Source organism: Chenopodium quinoa, unplaced genomic scaffold, assembly GCF_001683475.1.
Source record: "Chenopodium quinoa cultivar QQ74 unplaced genomic scaffold, ASM168347v1, whole genome shotgun sequence".
Taxonomy (NCBI): domain Eukaryota; kingdom Viridiplantae; phylum Streptophyta; class Magnoliopsida; order Caryophyllales; family Amaranthaceae; genus Chenopodium; species Chenopodium quinoa.
This window is the reverse complement of record NW_018743212.1, coordinates 3,341,552-3,363,664: the sequence shown is the minus strand read 5'-3', so window position 1 is coordinate 3,363,664 and position 22,113 is coordinate 3,341,552. Positions and strand designations below refer to the sequence as shown.

At 35.9% G+C, this 22,113-nt stretch overlaps 3 protein-coding genes across 3 annotated transcripts; all 3 read left to right on the top strand.

The window, feature by feature from the left end:
* Window positions 1-7,561: 7,561 nt before the first annotated feature.
* Window positions 7,562-15,237, top strand: LOC110734462 (protein NETWORKED 1D-like). The gene is made up of 4 exons (XM_021914620.1): window positions 7,562-7,782; window positions 8,316-8,518; window positions 8,989-13,064; window positions 13,681-15,237. Exons 2-4 carry the CDS (start codon window positions 8,431-8,433, stop codon window positions 14,833-14,835), a joined length of 5,319 nt encoding a protein of 1,772 aa, XP_021770312.1. The 5' UTR covers window positions 7,562-7,782; window positions 8,316-8,430; the 3' UTR covers window positions 14,836-15,237.
* A 3,420-nt stretch (window positions 15,238-18,657) lies between these two features.
* LOC110734631 (LRR receptor-like serine/threonine-protein kinase GSO2) lies at window positions 18,658-20,004 on the top strand. Its single transcript, XM_021914789.1, has one exon. It carries the CDS (start codon window positions 18,658-18,660, stop codon window positions 20,002-20,004), a length of 1,347 nt encoding a protein of 448 aa, XP_021770481.1.
* Window positions 20,005-20,086: 82 nt separating this feature from the next.
* LOC110734459 (receptor-like protein 12) lies at window positions 20,087-22,106 on the top strand. Its single transcript, XM_021914618.1, has one exon. It carries the CDS (start codon window positions 20,108-20,110, stop codon window positions 21,491-21,493), a length of 1,386 nt encoding a protein of 461 aa, XP_021770310.1. The 5' UTR covers window positions 20,087-20,107; the 3' UTR covers window positions 21,494-22,106.
* Window positions 22,107-22,113: the final 7 nt, after the last annotated feature.

Genomic DNA, 22,113 nt, shown 5'->3' with positions numbered 1-22,113 from the left:
ACATTCCCTCATTATGACTTGGCGCCACATAAATTAATAATAAATTCATGTGCTCATCCTTAGCTTCTCCTTAATTCTCCTATTTTTTTTTGGCATTAATTGCTAGAATGATTGAATGAAACCCATCCTCTTACATAGTAATAACTAGGTTAAACCACAACCACATTTTTCACCATGCTCAAAAGGGAGCAAATGGGCCAAAATTCTTTTATTAGTTGTTGTAAGTGGGCCTAAATTAGTTGCTATGACTTTAAAGAGGCAGCATAATGTCAAATTTACAGGACGTGTGCTTTTTGTGTATACTCTCATCTCTATTATTTGGTCTCCACTTTATTTTACTACAATTGAACCAAAGATTAATTTTGCATTACAGTATATTTTCATCAACAAAAAAGACATAAAATGGGCCCATGTTCATACACCTACGTATTTTCGACGAGTTTTTCTTTTGTCGAACTATAGAGATGGCTTAGTTTGTCTTAAGTTTACGTAAATGGCATCATCGTATACTCCCAAAATGTCATGGAGAGTGAAATTTCCTGGAACTCGACTGAAGTATGGTGCAAAATCTTCTACTTGTAATAGGATAGCTTGTGTCCTTTAGTCCAAAGGCAAGAAAGGTACGTGAGATAGATATAATGAATCGATACGTATCCATTATAAAGTAGACAATTTTTATAAGGAAGGAGAAGTACCCTATTAATATAAAATTTTACCTGAATTAATTTTATTCGAGTTAGTAAGCAAACACTTTAGAAAAAGGGAATGAGTGAGGAATACAATGAAATGTGATATCATAATTTTAGCATTAGACTAAGTTCGAACTAGATTGTGATAAAGAAGTCAATTTATGGTTGTTATCTACCACCTAATAATATACATTTTCTTTAAAGAACCTAATAGTATACATGATTGATTATGTTTTGTGGCTTTAAAAAACAGGAAGTTGATTTATAGTTGAGGTTTTTCTTTTTCTAACTTTATTTAAATATCTTGTCCAATTTTGTCAAATTTTACTTCTAATAAGTTTTAAGCACTCGCTTCCTTCAAGTTTTAAGTGGACATAAATGTTAATGCAAAACTTCAACTAATAATATATTTAATTATTTATAAGTTAAAATTTATAGTTATGAATACTAATGAACTATTCATTGAGACGATTTCAACAACTATCCACCATTAATCAAATTGAATTATGTAAATTGTGCAAAAATCAACACGTTTTACTAATAAAAAAAAAACAGGGAGTATAATTTTGTCAATTTATTTACAAAACTACACTTCATGATCAAATTTTTTTTTCCGTTTGCAAATTTAATGAAGTTGATGGAAGTGGAACATAATGGCACGGGGACATGGTGTACGTAGACTTTTCTTTCCGTAGTTAATTAGTTACACAATGTTGTCTAAATTAAAGTAGAGGTCATAAGACTCATAAGTCATAACTATGCATGAATTACTAAACAAATTAATTCCATGAGTGATGAGTCTACGTGGTGACACCCATTATTGTCAACCAATTTGCGCGCTCCAAACAAACCATACATTAATTAATGACTATACATTCCAATATTATCGATTTAGATTTTTCGTTTTTCTTAAAAAAAAAAAATTATTCGTTTTATATTTGCTAGTGTAGATCACGTGTATTGAGTGTTTGAGTCATACTCTTTATTTATTTAATAGTATAAATTTTTGGAGCATTATTGATACAAGTGACAGAAAATCCTAATAGCTCATGCTTATAATAGGATTCCTTCAAAAAAAAAAATGCTTATAATACGACAATCGGTTTTTATCTAGCAAGGTATGACGGGTGAAAATATGATGAATATCAGTTTGGATATTTTTTTTATTATTATTATCATCACAATTTTCACAAAAACTTGTTCAAAGTTCATGCACCATACAATTTTAGAATTCAAATTGAAAGTTTAGAATTGATTTTTGTAATTTCATAAAAAAAAATTGCAAATAAAAATTTCTTAGAATTGATTTAAATTTTCCATGTATCAATTTTCGAAGACTTTAAGAAAATATTGTCAATCATAGACAACAAGATGAACGCTAATTGTAGCAATAAATGTTACTTTTTGGTTTAGACAAAATTTAATAAATAAGGAATGAACATGTACAATATAACAATACACTTATCAATTTTCATAACTCAAATTTTTCAAATGTTTTCACCAAATAGTCTACTCCCTCCGTCTCCGAAACTTCGACCCTTTTGGGTTGATTTCGCGGGTATTAAGAAGTTAAATTGGAAGTGTTGGGGAAACTAAGAAAAGTACATTGAGAAGGGAAATTTACATTGGAATTGCAAAAAAGTAGAGAGAGAAAGTAATAAAAGTATATAGAAAAAGCAAAATTTGCACGGGGAAGCTAATTTTGCACAAATATTATTGCAAATTAAAGGGTATTAAAATGCAAATGAGATGAACATTTTGGGACTAAAATTAGGCCATAAGGGTCGAAGTTTCGGGGACGGAGGGAGTAAAACAAAACCATATCACAGTCAAGAATATTCTTAATAAAAAATAATAATAATCAACAGATAAAATAAAACCAAATAATTAAAATAAGGGAAATTCTCAACGGTGACCTCCCTTTTTTTTATTATACAAAATAACCCTAATTAAGACATTTATCTCACATATGACATAAATGAGTGTTATTTATTTAAAAAAAAAAACTAATTATGGTTAACTTTGAAAAAAATAAAATAAATAAAAACTAAAAATAAAAACCACCAACCCAGCCACCACCTTCACCCTCATCCCCACCAGATGCAGCCAGCCCCACCTGCCCATCTAAGCTCCCCCCGCCGGCGACACTGCTCCAAGCTCCCCCCGCCGGCGACGTTGCTCAACCTCGACCACCGCCTAGCCAGAATCCCCAACATGCCAAAGACCCTCCTTCTCTATCCTCCTCACCCCGCCACCACCTCTACCCTCTTCCTCACCTCAACCCGACATTTCCCACCAGACCAAGAACCGCACCGCCACCAAACCAAACCCACTTCTCATCCTCCCACCGCAACCCACGAACCTCCTTTTCTTTCTCCTCTGACCTCTCCTACGCCCAGATCTAAACCCGACCAACAACCGCTCCTCCAACCATAACCACGACCCTCCCTTTCTCTCTCCTCCGCTCAGACCCAAACCCGAACTCTAAACACCTCACTCTTTCTCTCTCCTATGATAACATAGCCCTTTGCCGTGGTGCAAGAGATTCGGTTGAGGTGAGGTGGTAGAGTTAGGGTTTTGATGAAGGTGGTGGTGGAGTTGGAGGTGGTGTTGTGGGTATATGGCTGGTGGTAAATATGGCTCTGGGCCGTGCCGGGTTGTGCCTCATGCCAGGCCCATGTGCTTTGGAGCAAGTTAGGCCCGACCCATGGCTCCGCCCACGAGTTTCGTTCCGTGTCGTGCCGGGCCAAAGTTTTCAAAAGGCTGGCCCGTGCACGACCCAAGCCCACGTGCCGGGCTTGCGTGCCTAAGCAAACTTACATTGATTTTAGCATGCTTTTTCGTGTCGGGCCCAGTCGTGCCGTGCCTTATTATGCTTCTCCCAAATAAAGGCGGCCCAGGCCTGGCGCACGGCCCACACGCACAGTACCGTGCCGTGCCGTGCTTTTTTCGTGCTGAGCTTCGGGGCGGCCCGGCCCAGTGCCATTTTTAGCTGGTGGTGGTTAATTTTTTAAAAATGTTTTTTTTTTATTAAAAAAAATAAATCTAACCATAGTTAATTTTAATTAACAATTTAATGAAATAAAGTTATAAGTGGGAAAAAAATTCTTAACTAGGTCATTTTGTATAATTGATTTTCATGAGGGTCACCATGTGTGCGTAGCAGAAGTTAGGGGTCACCGTTGAGAATTTCCCTTAAAATAATTAAGTCGGGGCCACAAAATATACTTACCTTAGAATATAATCTAAACCCAAATATGGATTTCTAAATTACCAAATATCAATTAGTTTTAGATTGATTCAATGCTTCCTCATCACCTATCATTAAAAAAAAAAATGAGTAAAAGTGGTTGTTGTTTATATTGGATGATGGGATGATATGGATATTTATATTACAGATCGAGTATATATTATGTATATACTTTACTTCATTTCAATTTTCCAACTTATATCTTATTTGCCATCCTATGTTTATAATTATTCAAATTAATTTTTCGGAATATTTTCTTCATTGTGTTACATAATTAAGTACAATTCAATAACCATTACACAATTCTGAAATTAATAATTACAGAAAACCACCAGAAGATGGTAGTGAATTAGCGATGTGTATAATAATGTAATCATGATACAAAATCTATCATACACGTTCTCTTAAAACTCTATAAACTAAACTAATTGACATAAAGTTTACTACATAAATTTAATGTACAGCGTATATTTAAATTCGGAAAGTTTATATTAAGACAAAAACGTCCAAAATGTTAGCTTCAACAAAATCAATCAGAAATGAAAACATTAATTAGATGCACCCAAGACTTAATCCCAACTTCCTAACTAAAGTGATGACCCTACAAAATAAACAATCGTAGAAGTCACTCAACCTCACAAGTTTGGCTTTTGGTAAACTGTTGCTACCATTTGATGATATGCCTGCATAAATAAACAACATGATGCGCGCCGACCTTCTCTGCTACGAGTAGTATTTTCTCATCCACCATTATTCTTTTATATTTTTATCCTCTTTAATTAAATTGCTATTATTTCCTAACAAAATACAAGCTAAAACTGACCTGCTGATATTGATAGTGTGAATGTGTGATGGGTATCATTATGATTGCTCTATTTTGAATTATGTACGTGTTTAGCCAAGAGCCTAACCGTCTAACGCCAATTTCATGATATTTACCCATTACGGAATACTTTGTAATTTATATGCATAACATATGTTGGTATATATATAAATTATACATACAAAGTAGTATTTATCAATTACAGTGTACTACATACTTTATATTATGTACAGCTAGATCATTAAAAAAAAAAAAATTGGCATGAGCATAGCTAGATCGATGAGTATATTGCAAAATTTGGCATGTACGTACACCACTTTAATCTCCTTAAGTTGATTAAAATGATTAATATTCAAATTCTATACAATTGAAAGCGGGTCGAAAGTGTTTACAACAATGAGTTGGAAAAAAAATAAAAAAAATATAATACTCCATTACTCCGTACAACATCATGGAAAACCCTGCCTATGCATGCAAGTGACTCCTATATATATATATTTATCATATATGAAATATGGGATATCATTAATACCAATAAAGAAATATGATGATAATAAAATATGTAAGAAATAAGCATTATTTCAATATCCTACACACCAAAAATAGATTATGCTTCTCAAAATGATGTAAATTATTATTGATCAAGTTAATATTGACCAAGTAAATCGCATTAAACACCATAAAAACTTCGAAAAAACAATTCATTTGTTGAATCCGTTTAAATAAAAAAATAAAAAAAAAGGTTGGCGATTGAAATTTTGTGATTCTATACACATACGTTGATACGTAGTCAACATTTTGGATTAAGTTGCTAATTACATTATTTAAATGTGTTTAGAGCAAATACAAAAGAAACGTGGTCCAATTTGTAAAGAGAGAATGTCATAATTTTTTCTTAAAAAAAATGTAAAGGAGAGAAATGCCTGCGCTCCACTTTCCTGGTGTGGAATGGGCAACCTTCTCCACCGTCCCGGAGTCCGCCTTCAATCAAAACTCAAAAGTTATGCAGTTTATAAAAAATCTTCTCAGCTTTTAATTAGTCCTAATTAATTTTATACCTTAATTAAATCACTACTCTTTGTACGACTTGCTTCTTTAGGTCATTTATCCGGCCTCTCTTGCTGTAAAAAATAAAAATTACAAATAAAAAAAAAAGATGAAAAAGCAATGTACATTGTACTCTTGTACATAAGGTAATTATTGCATAACAAAAATACAGTACTTCATCTGTCAAAAAAATAAAATAAAATAAAATACAGTACTTCATAAAGAGGGTGGACCAACTCTGTTCGATTTTTATATGGAGTACGTATGAAATTATATATGCGTATAAATTTAATTAGTATGTACGATCCTATTTTATAGATCGAATATTAGATACTAATACGGATATCAAATTTTATATTTTCAAATATCCTAAATTTGAAACCAAATCTTGTACTTTGTATACCATATTTTAATTTTTTTTGATGCATTATATATAGCTTAAGTGCGGCCTTAATATTTTGTAATTATAAATTAATTTAAAACAACTATAACAAATTTCTACTTGTACATAACAAATTAATACAAATATTAAATTTTTCCGTAAAAAAAAAAAAAAATTACTCATTCCATTTTTAAAAGTTAAACTCATTTAGCTCAACATATTTTCAACTGTATAAGTGAAAATTGTCTAAAAAAAGTTCCAATTTGAAAATTACATCGAGATGAATTTAATATATATCACATATTAGTATATGAATATTATCATCCATTGCAAGAATCTAATCAAGAAGCAAGATTGGGAAGTTGAAGTGAAGCACATCTATCGAGAATCAATCCAAGCGGCTGATTGGTTAGCCAATCAAGGAGTCTCCCAGAACAACAAATTTGAGTTGATTCAAGTCCCCCCCTTAGCTTTAGGGCGTATTTTACATAATGATATAATAGGTGTGGCTTTGCCACGGTGTGTACCTCCTTAGTTGTTTTAGCTTGTTTTTTCTTTCTCGGGGCTTTGCCCCTCGTATGCACCAAAAAAAAAAAAAAAGATATAATCCAAATTATTTTATTTTGGACCATATAAATAATATGTCAATGGAAATTCAAAAATTAGATGTAGTTTGTTTCATAATCAAAGTTATTGACTCCATGACCCAAACATTCCAAAACGAGAACATAAAAAGAAAAAGGAGGGATTATCATAGCGTATGTTAGGCAGTATCATTTATGTACGCATCTTATGATACCATTGACCAAAATCTTCATTGATCATAATAAGGATCTTAATATCTTATTGCATTGAAAGAGGGATCATAGATTAGAATAACTTGGGTTTTGCGTAAGCTTAGAGGACTAAAATATTCCCAAATAATTCATTAACCATGCACAAATTTTCAATATTATATGCTTGATTAGCAAAATAATGATTCCCATCAACTTCTAGAGACCCAAGGAAGAACCAACATTTTCAATAATCCCATTTAAGGCTAATTTTGTCATTTCAAATCTCATTAACCTAGTCAATATTTTTGCTACCATTAAAAAAATAAATCTAACTAAATCAAATCAAATCAAATTAGCTTAATTACCAACGTTCTTCTCAAATAATTACAATCCCATAGGATTTGGCCCAAATCTCTCAACTAAATTAAGAAATTAAATCACCCCAAAAACCAATTATTTTCATTTTTCACATAAAATACTTAAACTTTAGGACCCCTTAATAAAATATAACGTATAAATACGATTCAAGTACAATATACATATATATTGTATAGTTGGAAACCCCAAAAATACAAAAAAATAATAATATTTTTGTCAATAATTGTTTTCTTTTTCAGCGTGACAGCCCTCCAAACAGTAGAAAGCAGAGAATAAAAGGCAAAGTAAAAACAGAGGAGAGAGAAAATAAAGGTACACAGAGGATCAGTTCTGTAGTTCTAGAGAGAGAAAGTGAGAGATCCAACGGTAATGGGGTGAAAAACATGGAATCAAACTGAAGAATTCAACTCGGTTTCATTTTATTCAATTTTATTTTGGTAAGTTTTATGTAAATTTTTGATATATAGTTTTTATATTTTGTCTTGGATCATTTTGACTATTGAATGAGAAACTAAAAATCCCAACTTTTTTTTTGGATTAAGTAATTGAATTTCATAAATTTAGGATTTTTATACTTGTCATAAACTCATAATTTAATTTGGGAATTATGTTGTTGGGATTTCCCAGTTGGTTGGTGGGTTTTGGTTGAATAAGTAGCTTTAATAAAGTTGAAGTATTCAAGATGATTTCTTTTTAATGAAATAATCATGGGTCTGACCATCTGAGTATAATTTGTCCCTTTTATTTCATAAGTTTTGTTTTATGTAATTAATTCTGGAAATTTGATCTTATTGTAAAATTGGGGTTTTGGACTGTTTGTTGAATGTTCAGGTGCTTTGGAAGGGAAATTTTGGCGTGTTTTAACATAATAAGATTATTATATTTTGGCTCCGTTTGTTTTGATGGAAAACATTTTTTGAGAAATGATTTTGGTTATTATTAACCTGAGATCATTAATTTTGGTTTGCAGGTACATGTAGTTGAAGGGTACAGAACCTTGTTTTTTGTGTAGCATTTTGTGCTAAATAATTTAGGCAATTTGATCAGGCTGGCATTGTGAAATTGAGTTAGTTTTGGACTGAATTATGGCGAAAAGTAAAGACATGTATTCTTGGTGGTGGGATAGCCATATTAGCCCGAAGAATTCGAAATGGCTCAAGGAAAATCTCACAGGTATAATGTGCTTTTCCTCTGGCTTTGTTTAGTTGCAATTTTCAAGGCAATTTATGCAACTGCTTGTTAGATTATCGGTTTGCACGAAGTTGAGATTATAATTTGTTAAGTGATTGATTGAGTAGCCGTGTGATGTCAAAATGTTTGTATAATTGTATGTCTAGTGAATGGTTGGCATTATTTGATGGTAGCTGAAAAAGTCAAGTTGTTTTTTTTTTTTTTTTGTGTGTGTGTGTGTGTGTGTGCGATTGAGTCTTGAAAGTATTTTAATATCTACTCGGATTCATGTACATGTAGTACTATTGTGGTGTTTGTGTGTTGATCTGTATTTGATGTTGAGTCTGAATTTGTGAGTGTAATCATGGCATCTCAATGCTGTAACAAATTCTGCCGGTCTTAAGTGCAAAAAATTGTTTCGAATTTCCCCTTTCTAGCTATGGTAATTAACTCTTGCAATTTCTTTCTTGCAGATATGGATAGCAAAGTGAAAACAATGATTAAACTCATTGAGGTAGATGAGGACTCTTTTGCAAGGAGAGCTGAAATGTATTATAAGAAAAGGCCTGAGCTTATGAAATTAGTTGAGGAATTCTATCGTGCATACCGTGCTATGGCTGAAAGATATGATCATGCTACAGGGGTAATTCGCCAGGCTCAAAAAACTATGGCAGAACACCAAGTTCCTTTCCTTATGAATGATGATGGGCCTGTGAATGGCACTCAAGATTCCGGTCCCCACACGCCTGAAATACAGGCTCCTACACGAGCTTCATATGATCCTGATGAATTGCAGAAGGGTGCAGTGGGTTTATCGTCTGAGTCTGATACTGTAGCTGGTAGAAAGGGATCAAAGCAGCTGAATGGGTTAGGGAAGGCAAGGAAAGGTCTAAAATTTCAAGAGGCAGAGGAGAGGGAAATCGTGGAAAAGATTGAGAAGCATCTTGCTGAGACTAAAGCTTTTTCCGAATCTGAGAGATTAGGAAAATCTGAGACTGACATTCAAGCTCTAAAAGAAGCCCTTGCCAAACTAGAAGATGAGAAGGAAGCTGGCTTACATCAGTATCAGCAGACTTTAGAACGATTGTCTAAACTAGAGTCTGAAGTCTCTCAAGCCAAGGAGGATTCTCAAGGATTCAACGAACGAGCAAGCAAGGCTGAAGCTCAAGTGCAAAGCTTGAAGGAAGCCCTGGAAAAGGTAGAAGCTGAAAGGGAAGCTAGTCTGCTTCAGTATCAGCAATGCCTGGACAGGGTATCCAGCTTGGAAAGCCATATATCTCGTGTGGAAGAGGATGCTGGACAGCTTACTGAACGAGCCTGCAAAGCCGAAACAGAAGCTGAAGTGTTGAAAGAAGAGCTTTCTCGATTGAAGGCTGAAAAAGAATCTCTTCTTGCCAAGTATATGGAGTCTTTGGAGAAGATAGCCAACTTGGAGAACAAATTGTTGCTAGCTGAGGATTATGCCAGCAGGACTAGTGAGAGAGCTGACAGAGCTGAAAAAGAAGTTGAATCTTTGAGGAATACTATAACCAAATTAACCGAGGAAAAGGAAGCTGCTGTTCTTAAACATGAGCAGTGTTTGGCCAAGATAGTGACCTTGGAACGTGAAATTGTTCTCATGCAGGAAGAGGCTGAAAGGCTAAAAGCTAAGGTTGAAGACGGGGTATCGAAGTTAAAGGGAAGTGAAGAACAGTGCTATCTGTTGGATAGGTCAAATAATTCTTTGCGGTCTGAGGTGGAATCGTTGGAACGGAAAGTGGGTTTTCAGGACCAGGAGCTTTCTGAAAAGCAGAAGGAATTAGGTAGACTTTGGACATGTGTGCAGGAAGAACGCATGCGTTTTATGGAGGCTGAAACTGCTTTCCAGTCACTTCAGAATCTGCACTCGAAAGTCCAGGAGGAACTCAGGTCTGTTGCTGCTGATCTTCACAAGAATGTTCAACTTTTGAAGGACCTCGAGAATCAGAAGCAGAATTTAGAAGATGAAGTTCAGAAGGTAAAGGATGAAAACATGAGCCTCAACAACCTTAACCTCTCCTCGGCTGCTTCAATAAGAAGCATGGAAGAACAAATCTTTGATTTGAAGGAGGGTAAAGGGAAGCTTGAACAGGAACTGGAGCTTCAGCTTGATCAGAGGAATAATCTTCAGCAGGAGATTTCCTCTCTGAAGGAGGAATTAAATAGTCTGAGCCAGAGACACCAAAATATGTTGAGGCAGGTGGAGTTGGTGGGCTATGATTCAGAATCCTTTGGTTCATCTGTAAAAGAGATGCAGGATGAGAACTCAAAACTCAAAGAAAGCTTCCGGAGCAGTGAGATCGAGGTAGCTACGGTAAAGGAGAAGCTGAGGGTAATGGAAAATCTTGTTCTAAAGAATGAGCTTCTGGAGAATTCTATGTCGAATTTGAAAGCTGAGCTAGAAGCTGCAAGAAAGAGAGTGAAGGAGTTGGAGCAGTCCTTCCAGATGCTTCTTGGTGAGAAGTCTACACTTGTTGCCGAGAAAGGTTTTCTGATATCTCAGTTACAGATTACAACTGAGAATCTAGAGAAACTCTCAGAACAGAACACTTTCTTGGAGAACTCTCTTTTCGATGCCAATGCTGAACTTGAGATGTTGAGGGTAAAATCTAAAGACTTAGAAAATTCATGCAAGATCCTTGATGACCAGAATTCTGCCCTTATTGCGGAGAATCAAACATTGACATCTGAGCTGGAAACAACACACTGTAAGTTGGAAGAACTCGGTAAAAGACATGCAGACTTGGAGCAAAGATTCACAGGTTTGGAGGAAGAGAGAGAATCCACAACCCAGATGGTACAAGAACTGCAGGTATGTTTAGATACTGAAAAGCAAGAGCACACTAACTCAAACCAATTGAGTCAGACTCGGATTGCTGATTTGGAAAAGCGGATTCATCTTCTTGAAGAGGCGGGTGATCACATGAGAGAAGAGTTTGAAGAAGAATTAGATAAAGCTGTTAATGCTCAGTTTGAGATCTTCATCTTGAGGAAGAGTATACAAGATCTGAAAGACAATAATTCTTCGTTGCAGAAGTATTCTGAGAAACTTCTGGAAGCATCCAGGTTGTCTGAGGAACTCATTTCGGAACTGGAGAAGGAGAGTCTTGATAAGCAAGATGAAGTTAGTGTGTTGTCTGGTCAAGTAAAAGGATTGAGAATGGGGATTTTTCATTTGTTAGATGCACTGGAATCTGATGTAGGTTCAACACTTGATGACTGCGGCAATGAGGATGAAAGAGTTGTGAACCTTATACATGGAAAACTAGATGATATAAAAGCATCTCTGTATAAAGCCTGGGATGAAAATCAAGAACATGTAATACAGAAGTCTGTTTTCCTTGCAATGATTTGGCATCTTAAACAAGATATGGCAGATTTAAATGCTGTTACACACTCCCTCAGGCAGGAGGTTGAAAGCAGGAACCAGGAAGTAAATCAACTCCAGAAGGAGATACAGAAGCTTTTGGAGAGTAATGAAGAGTTAATTCTCAAAGTTAGGGAGGGAAGTCAGAAAGAAGTTGTTCTTCTCACTGAAATGGAAGATCTCCGGGAGAAGCTGTTTAATCTCCAGGAGGCTTATGATGATCTACAGAAAGAGAATTGCAAGGTCATCGAGGAAAAGGGATTTTTGATGAAGGCATTTGAAGATTTGGAGGAGGAGAAGCACAACCTACAGGATGAGTGCTCTTGTATGGTTGGGGAGGTAGTTGCGCTGGACAACCTGTCATTTATTTTCAAGAATGTCATCTCTGAGAAATCAAAGAAAGTCATACAATTGACTGGGCATATTGAAAAGCTTTGCAGTGACAATAGTATTCTCGAGGAGAAAGTGCAAATAGTAGAGAGGAAACTGGAGGATGCTCGTAGTAAAAATATCAATTTTGAGCTCTCATTGAAGAAGTCAGAGAATGAACTGAAAGAAGTGAGAGTTTCAAATGATAGGTTGAAGGATGAAATATCTAACGAAAAGATTCTTTTTTGCTTGAAAGAAAAGGAGCTTCTGGAAGCAGAGTCAATGAAAGAGAATCGGGATATCCAATTACTTGAATTGTCCAAGAATTATGCTGAACAACTGAGAGAATGTGAAGACCTTCATGAACTTATTGAATATCTGGATTCACAGATTTCTAAAATGCAGAAGGAGCATGAAGATAGTGAAGCAAGAATCCGAGTTCTGAGCTCTGAATTACAGAAGGGAAAAGACGAAGTCAAACTATGGGAGACTGTCGCAGGCACTTTTTTCACTGAGCTACAAAGCTCCAGTGTACGTGAAGCATTGATCAAAGAAAAGTTCTCTGAGCTTCTGAAGGCTTATGAAATCCTTGAAGAAGAAAGTTATTCCAAATGTGTAGATGTTGTTCAGTTGAAAGAAAGAGTTGGGACCCTGGAAGGTGAAAATTCTGAAATAAAGGCTCGATTGGCTGCTGATCTCTCGGCCATTATGTCCCTGAAGGATTCCTTGGCGTCTCTTGAGAAGCATGCTAATTGGCACAAGAAGATTCACAAAACTGACGACGAGGAGAAAGAGGTATTTTTTATGTCTAATTAAAAAATCACCTATTAATCTAAATGTTATTAATGTTTATGCTGAGAATTTCCCCTCCCTTGGTGCACGCATTGTTAATAGTTGCATACTTGAAAAATGAGTGGATTGTTATGAGAATAGTGTCATTGCAGAATCCAATTTCGCATATCTGTGTTGATAATAAAGGTAGTATTTGTGAGAGGAAATTTGTCACCACATATGTACAGATCTCCATTGCAAGTCACTTCTACCAAACATTGTGTGTGTGTGTGTGTGTGTTTTTTTTTTTTTAATTATTATTATTATTATTATTATTATTTAAGCTATGATAACATGTCAATATTTCCAGTGAAAATCTCATTTCAGTGATAAATTCATTGTTTTTATTTGAGGAGGTGGTATGTTTTTGTGGACTTTTCTGTTGCCAACCTAGTTTAGTACTGTTGCCGTGGTTGTATCTTTTTATATTTCTTTCTTTTGCCTGCCTTTTGTGTTGTTTGAACTTTGAACTCATCTAACTGTTTACAGTGATTAGCTATTTTTATTTATGATTTCTCTAAGAGAACTATCATAAACTATTTAGCTATTGAATTGTTGCTCACATTGTTCATGTTTATAGGGTGTTGAAAACAATGAAAACCAGAATGAAGATCAGACAGCTGTGTTTGTGAACTTGCATGACATTCAGGCCAAGGTCCAAGATGTGGAAAAGGCAGTTATAGAGCTGAAGCAGCAAGCAGAAGAGGAAAACTCTGGTGTCCGTTCTGAGCTTGACTCAGCACTGCGACAAATCGAGGCACTAAAATCTCAAAGCAGCTCACGCCGTGGGAGTGGAAGATTAAGTAGGCGTGTTGCATCACATCCAGATGAAACAAAGTCCCGAAAAACAAATCCTGATGTCTCACCTCCAGAGGAGGAGCTTCTGATGAAAGACATTATGCTTGATCAGGTATCGGATTGTTCATCCTATGGGAAAAACAGAAAAGTGACAGGGTCCAATGATCAAATTCTCGAGTTATGGGAAACCATTGACCAAGCAGGCAGCATTGATCTCACAGTGGGGAAGCACAGCAGAGCAGCTCCTGCTGTTTCCAACAAGTATTCTCACCTCGACTCTGTAAAAGAGAGCAGGAGTGGTCGTCCCTCAATAGAGTCAATGGTGGAGAAGGAGTTAAGAGTGGATGATCAGCAATTGACTTCGAAGAGATTTATGAATCCCGAGCAGGAGGATAACAAGAGGAAGACCCTAGAGAGGCTTGCTTCTGATGTTCAAAAGCTAACCAACCTTCAGATAACAGTGCAAGATCTGAAGGAGAAGTTGGAAATGACTGAAAACAACTCCAGCAAGGGAAAGGGTATTGAATGTGATAATGTCAAGGATCAACTCTTGGAAAGTGAGAATACAATCCTAAAGTTGTTCGAGTACAGTGCAAAACTAATGAAGAACATTGAAAATTCCTCAACAGCATCGTCTTTTGATGGATCAGTTACGGCTGATTCATCAGAAGGTGGGGGTGGTAAGAGAAGGAGATGCTTGGAGCAAGCACGGAGGATATCAGAGAAGATTGGTAGGTTGCAGCTTGAAGTGCAGAAGTTACAGTTTCTTCTAATGAAACTTGACAATAACAAAGTAGGCAAAGGTGGGACCCGAGTAAGTGAACGCAGTACGAGAGTCCTCCTACGAGACTATCTCTATGGAGGAACTCGGACCCCGCGCAGGCGGAAGAGAACTCATTTCTGTGGATGTGTGCAGCCTCACACCAGAGGAGACTGAGGTTGGTGAGGTGTTTAGAAATTCGATCAGTTTTAGCTTTTCTTGTAATTTTTTCGCCTAATCTTTTAGAACCTGTTGACTTGCATATATTCTCTTTATTTTTATGGGAAAGAGAATCTGGTGTACAATATACATGCTAGGCTTTGTTTAGGGCTTTAATCTTGCAACAAGTTAATGCATTTAGGAAGTTAGTTTTTCCCATGATTAAATAATCAATTTCTACATCTCAGAGCAATTCTCAAGTCTCTTTTTGCTTCACATTACTATTGCCTCCGTTCTAAAATGTGACCTCTCATAACTTAGAACATGAGCTGTACTACGCATCTATGCAGGAGAAATTGATGAACTTGTAGATGCAACCGGTTGCATTAAATATTCTAGACAATCAGTGTTGGTTTGTTATATTTGTAGTACTGTTTTAAAGTTGTAAGCTTTTATTGTGAACATCGATTAAAAATAACAATTTATGAGGTAACTATTAAGCTTACTTTGAAAGACAGGGTATCATGTTCCGAAACTGGAACCTAGCGGTTCCCATTTTTTAGGAACCTGCTGAATAGGTTTCGGTGGGTCCTGAGGTTTTTACAGGGTACCCTGCTACGCTCATCCCTAGTAAAAAGTGTGACTTTGATTTTTACGGCATAATTAAAATTTTATTATTTTATTAACTACTAGCAAAAATACAAAAACATAGATTAGAGGAATATTATTTCTAGATTGTTTGTAAATAAACGTGTAGTTGGCTTAGTTCCAAGTTGTATTATTGTCATCTCTAAAGAGAAGTAAAGTCTAGAGATGTTGATTAATAAATAAAGTCGTTTAACCCATCTTCAAAGAGAAGTCAAGTCTCTGTTTTGTTCTTTTCTTTTCTTGTTTAGATGGTTTCGTTTTGAATGTTTTGTGACAAATGCTACGCCCCGTCTTCCTCAGGTTCAACCAAGTGACCGTCTATTGTTATAAAAGCCACTCTCATCTCTTTGCTATAAAAATATAGTGGTGGGGACTATCAATCAATTTGTTTTGCAAGTAGACATGTACTACCTTCAAATGCACGATGGAATCAATAAGTTAGTACGTCAAGTTAGCGAATAAAAACACAAGTCTTGCATAGACATCATACTACTATACAATTAATTAGTAACGTTGCAATGCTCAAAATTTGCTACTCGTATATGCTAATCATTGTTTGGAAGATAAATTAATAATGACTCAGATAACTACTATTGATAATGAATTCACCTTATATTTCTTTGCTCATCTTTTCTTCTAATTATGTATTCTTTCTTGCTTCCCTTGGCTAATTATATATATAGGAAGAAATAATCAATAATGTTGACTGGTTTAGAGAAAAAGGAAGAAAAAAAAAAAAAACTAAAGATGTCCTTGTTTTAAGGACATTGTAGCGAGTTTACCACACACAGAAGAATCTTATGCCTCCTTTGCTTATCTGGTCCAAAGGCGCAATAAGGTGAAAGTGTTAGTGTTGGGGGGTTTGCATTAGCCTCAGTCTGACTTACTTTAGGCACCTTCAGTTAATTCACTCATAAGTCGTAACAGCTCCTTTTTTCGCCTTGATCATCTTCGACTAATCAGTTTGTTTTGCAAGTAGAAATACAAGTTGTTAATGAATAACAACATACAAATCTTTGGGAAGCAATTATTTCTGGTTCCCGCGGCCCAAAATGAAGCAATGTTGACTAGTTCATAACAAATAATTCTTTAATCTCGCTACAAGTTACTGCAGTTAATTAGGAAGCTATAGTTTTCCCCATGATTAAATAATCGAACTCTGTACCTCATCAGTTTGCATTGTGCATTAAGTAGTTAATCAAAGCATTTTCCTCTTTTTTATTTTTTATTTTCCTCTAGTAAGTAAAGGCGTAACTAAAGATATGGCTTGTGTTTTATACGTGCACTAAGCTAGATTACTGGTGCATTTTCCAAGATATATACCTGTTGTGTTCTGGACTCCTATGACATTTTATCTTAACTTATTCCTAGCATTATAGTGGTAATTATGTTATCTATTTTGTTTCTATCATTAATTATATATGTCTTCAATATGTACCATTAGCGCAAATTCGGTACAAATTGCCTAGATTTCTTTAAGATTTGATTCCCAATTTTTGCAAAGTAGTTTTCTAAGGTCGCTTACTATTTATTGGAGAGTAGGGATGGCAACGGGTTGGATTCGGAGCGGATTATGCTAAATCCGACTCCAACCCTATAGGAAGTCGGAGGCTAAATTTGACTCCGACTCCGACTCCGACATCCGCCTCCGAGACTTCGATTCGATCCGACTACAATATTCTACCTCCGACTTCGACTCCGATTCGACCCGACTCTGAGCTATTTTTGGTTATTTAATATTTTGAGAATTGGGCTATTTGGGCCTTTGCAGCCCACACCCACACCCACTGCCACCACGACTCACCCAAATCCACAGTCCATTAGAGTCGAAGTCGGATAATCCGTCAGCGTCGGATATTTGTCAAAGTCGGATTTTTTGTAGGACTTGACTTCAACCCCCCTCCAACTCAGAGTCAGATTATTACAATGGAGTTGGACTCGGAGCGGATTTTTTTCCTCGAATCGGGGCAGAGTAAGGTCGGATCCGGACTAGATTGTCATCCCTATTAAAGAGGCTAGGTTTGGAATTCTTACTATTAGCTATGTCACAATGCTCAAAATTCAAGTTTAATTTAGGAAAATGGAGACTTGATCACTTGGTTGCTCAAGCTAAACCAACTGAGTAGCTGACTACACCCTACTGAGTGAGTTATGACTACTAAAGCTTTCTTGATAAAAAAAAAAATTCACGAATTTCTTGCATATCATTCAGTTCATGTGTTTGGATATTCTTGAAATTCAGCTTGCAGGATTAAACTTACGGTGTAAGAAATACTGGTACGTCGATGAATAAAAACATGAATCTACACGCGTCATAAAGCTTGCCAACTCCGTATTTGAACAAACACTATTTGCCCATTGACAAGGATTGAACATTGTTAGAAAATTCGATGCCCTGTTCTTCAGGTTTGTCTCTTTTGATGAATCAGAAACTATGTTATTACTAGCTAATTTGGATTGCAGAATTTTTTTGGCATTTGGAAAACTATCATCATTGGTTCCCAAAGGTAAACAATATTGACTTTAGTGCAAAGGATGCCCAAAATTTCAGTATCTATCAACTTTGCTCTCTAGCTAGCAGAGTAGCAGGGGATGATCTACATTGTTTGACCCCGTAACTTTTTATGCGATTAGAATATATAGAAGGAATATTGTGAGAGGAGATATATTTACAAATTTATCTCAGAGATCAACTTGAATTTTTCCGGAATATATTGCCTTAAATATGGATAGAAAAAACTATCTCAAAAAGTACAAGCATACATGAGTAGCTAATGATGAAGCCTAGATAGTACTCTTACTTTCTTTGCATATATTAGTGGAAATTAAAGTAAGATTAATTAGAGGATTAACATTTCTAGAATCTTTGTAAATAAACGTCTGGTTTGTGTTACTCCAACTTGTACAATTGTCATCTTCAAAGAGAATGAAGTCAAGTCTGTATTTTGTTCTTTCCTTTTCTTCTCTAGATGGTTTCGTTTTTAAAGTTTTATGACAAATGCAATGTCCCGTCTTCCTCGCTAGTAGACTTGTCGATTGTGATCCTTAGCTTCAACCAAGTGATAGTCTATGGCTATAAAAGCCACTCACATCATTTCTTTTGTTATGTGCCAGTAAAAAAATTCCTCTTTCACAAATCAGAAAAACAGATATACACTTTCCTTAATTAAAAAAAAAAACATTTAAATCACAATGGGTTTGGGACGCTTTACATACATACTTCTTTTAGTTTTTACTTTTTCAATACTAATTTTCGATTTTTTCGTGGTCGCTAATTCTAACCAGCCTTCCTTGCAGCAATCGAAGCCATTGTGCCATGACCAAGAGAAGATTGCATTGCTTCATTTTAAGCAAAGCTTTCTTCTTGATTGCTCCACGTCATCATTTTCTGATTTCGCATATCCAAAGGTGAAATCATGGCATGATGAATTAGATATTCATCATCCGGAAAATGCCACTGTAAGTGGTGATTGCTGTAGGTGGGATGGTGTCAAGTGCAATGAGGAGACGGGTCACGTGATTAGCCTTAACCTTAGTAGCAGTTGCCTTTACGGCACCTTCCCCCGTAACAGCACACTCTTCAGCCTTAATCATCTCCGTGAGCTTGATCTTTCTTTTAATAACTTCAATTATTCTCAAATCCCCTCTGACATTGGTCATCTATACAAGCTCACACACCTCAACCTCTCCTATTCAGTTTTAAGTGGTCAAATTCCACCAGAAATTTCAAAACTGTCAAGCCTATCTCTTCTTGATCTTTCCTTTAATGGAGATCGGCCTACACGTGTTAATGAGAAGTTAAATCTGAAACTTAATGATTTGAGTCTAGAGAAGTTGGTCTATAATTTAAGTCGTTTAACTCATCTTCATCTAGACTTAGTTGACGTATCGTCTGAGGTACCCCTTAGCTTAAGCAACCGAACTTCCCTAAAAGCTATCTCCCTCCCTTTCTGCAATCTATTGGGTGAATTGCCACAAAGTATTTTCTGGCTACCAAAACTTGAAGAAATTTGGTTGGGTTTCAATTCTAAATTAGGAGGATATCTTCCTGATTTTCATTCTAATAGTCCTCTTCGTGCTTTAAGTCTATGGGAAACAAAATTTTCAGGGGAATTGCCAGATTCACTTGGAAATCTGGTTTTCTTGAATATTATGATTCTGGAAGATTGTGAATTCTCTGGAAAAATTCCATCCTCAATAGGTAATTTGACAGACCTTACCATACTCGGCCTTGCTGGCAATTATTTTAGTGAGCTCCCTCACTCTATCATGAACCTAACACGTCTTACTTCTTTATCCCTTTCAAACATGATGAATGTTGAGACTGCTGGAATATTGAATTCTTGGTTGCTTAAGCTAAATTTTATCACTCATCTATACCTTCCCCATATGAATTTAGGAAATGAATTTTTTCCTACTCTGTCTAACTTTACCAGACTCTATGATTTGGAGCTTAGCAACAACTTGTTAACAGGCCCACTTCCAAGTTGGCTCATGAATCTAACCCAATTAGAATCCTTAGACCTATATATATGGTAATCAGTTGCAAGGTCCAATCCCACCCTGGATTTCTAACCTTAATAATCTTGACTCATTGTGTTTGTCTTTCAAGGGCACAGTTGACAAGTTTGATCCATTTTTCATGCTCCCAAATCTTCAATTATTAGTATTGACTGGTGTTGGCCTCACATTTCCTCAAAATATAAGCATCAATTCATCTCTTTTTAAGTTGCAGAGTTTGCATCTAGAATCATGCAACTTCACTGAATTCCCAAAATTCTTACGTTATCAAGACAAGTTAAGCGAACTGTCTCTTTGGGGAAACAACATCACGGGAAATATCCCAGAATGGTTTGTGAACACAACTAGGGAAAATCTGTTGTTCTTAAACTTGTCGAATAACATTTTAACAAGTTTCGAACAACCTTTGAATTTTCTCCCATGGAATAATTTGAAAGTGCTAGATCTCAGTGATAATAAGTTGCGAGGGCCACTTCCAACTCCTCCAAGTTCCATGCTTGTTTATCAAGTCTCAAATAATCACTTCCATGGAGTTCTTCCCCATCATATATGCCGTGCAACTTCTTTAGTCTACCTCGACTTATCTGAAAACAATCTTATGGGCGAGATTCCAAGCTGCATTGGTCGTCAACTTAGTGGTTCCTTACAAGTTTTAAATGCACGAGGCAATAAATTTGGTGGTGTCATTCCCCAAACATTCTCAAAATCCTGTAAATTGAAAGTGATTAATTTGAGCCAAAATCAATTAGAGGGCAAGCTCCCAAAGTCATTAGTCAATTGTACTTTGCTTGAGGTACTTGATGTCGGAAGCAATCGTATTAATGACACCTTTCCATCATGGTTAGGAAGTATGCCCATGTTGCAAGTTCTTATCTTGAGGCATAACAACATCTACGGGAAGATAGCAACCCCATTCCCTAGTTCAGTTGGTAATGGTTTTCATAGGCTGCGTATAATTGATTTGTCGTATAATTATCTTATCGGTAACTTGCCATCTGGGTATTTTCAAAAATGGGTTGCAATGACAGATTCAATTGAAAACTCCTCAAACTCATCTAGTTCTTATTTTCTAATGTATTTTTTTAGTCGTAGTCAATTTTGGACTTATGGTGAGAAATACAATTATGTTGTCACCATAACAAATAAGGGGAGTGAAACAGTTTACCCAAAGATATTAACCATATTGCGAGTCCTTGATTTGTCAAGCAACAAGTTTACGGGTATAATCCCTAAGGATATTGGGAACCTTAGGGGACTTCAGGCACTTAATCTGTCCAACAACAATCTTGTTGGCGGTATCCCATCTTCTCTAGCCAACATTACAAACCTCGAGTCCTTAGACCTTTCTGAAAACATGCTTTCAGGACTGATCCCTCGAGAGTTGACAGTGCTAAACTTTCTTGAGGTCTTCAATGTTTCACATAATCGTCTAGTTAGAGCAATACCTGAAGGAGAACAGTTCAATACTTTTGACAATAGTTCTTTTGCTGGGAACTTGGCATTGTGAAGAGATCAACACAAAGATTCAGGAGAAATTGATGAAAAAGCTGCGCTATACATGCAGGCTTTCATACCTGTTCTAAGAACCAAGTATAATTACTTCAGTTTATGTCTAGGCTTTTTCATTTGTTGTTGTATAATTTCTGTTTTTATGGTTTTGTTTCCCAGTAGCTTGTATTTTTAGCTAATGTCTATCTTATGTATTATCCAGTGTTATATCATGTTATTCATGTAATATATTGCTAGCTATATGAATGAGATAACACCCTATGAGACGAGAGTTGCTCATAGAGGTTTCCCTAGTGTTTTGCATGATGTGAGCTTTATATCTTATTTGCGGATCAAAATATTGCTTTTTAAAAGAATGAAGTATGCTAGAAAACAATATGAGAAAATACAGACTGATAAAAAAAAAAAAAAAAAAAAAACCCTTACTCGAGCAATTTATATATCCAACACTTACAAAGTTACAAGAGTAGGGCTACTTCACCATGAAGTAATCTGACCTTAGCACGATTGCAAATGCACCGCCATTAAAGACACATCATGCCAAACTTATAACTGTCATCCTGAAAATCCACCACCTCATCATCCTTAATGCATTTCCAACCTCCACGTGACACTTCT

Excerpts from the sequence above, each read along its gene's own strand:
- LOC110734462 (XM_021914620.1), top strand. The coding sequence starts at position 8,431 with ATGGCGAAAAGTAAAGACATGTATTCTTGGTGGTGGGATAGCCATATT. Across the intron at positions 8,519-8,988 it reads GCTCAAGGAAAATCTCACAG|ATATGGATAGCAAAGTGAAA; the intron begins GTATAATGTGCT and ends TCTTTCTTGCAG. Across the intron at positions 13,065-13,680 it reads CTGACGACGAGGAGAAAGAG|GGTGTTGAAAACAATGAAAA; the intron begins GTATTTTTTATG and ends TCATGTTTATAG.
- LOC110734631 (XM_021914789.1), top strand. The coding sequence starts at position 18,658 with ATGGGTTTGGGACGCTTTACATACATACTTCTTTTAGTTTTTACTTTT.
- LOC110734459 (XM_021914618.1), top strand. The coding sequence starts at position 20,108 with ATGCTCCCAAATCTTCAATTATTAGTATTGACTGGTGTTGGCCTCACA.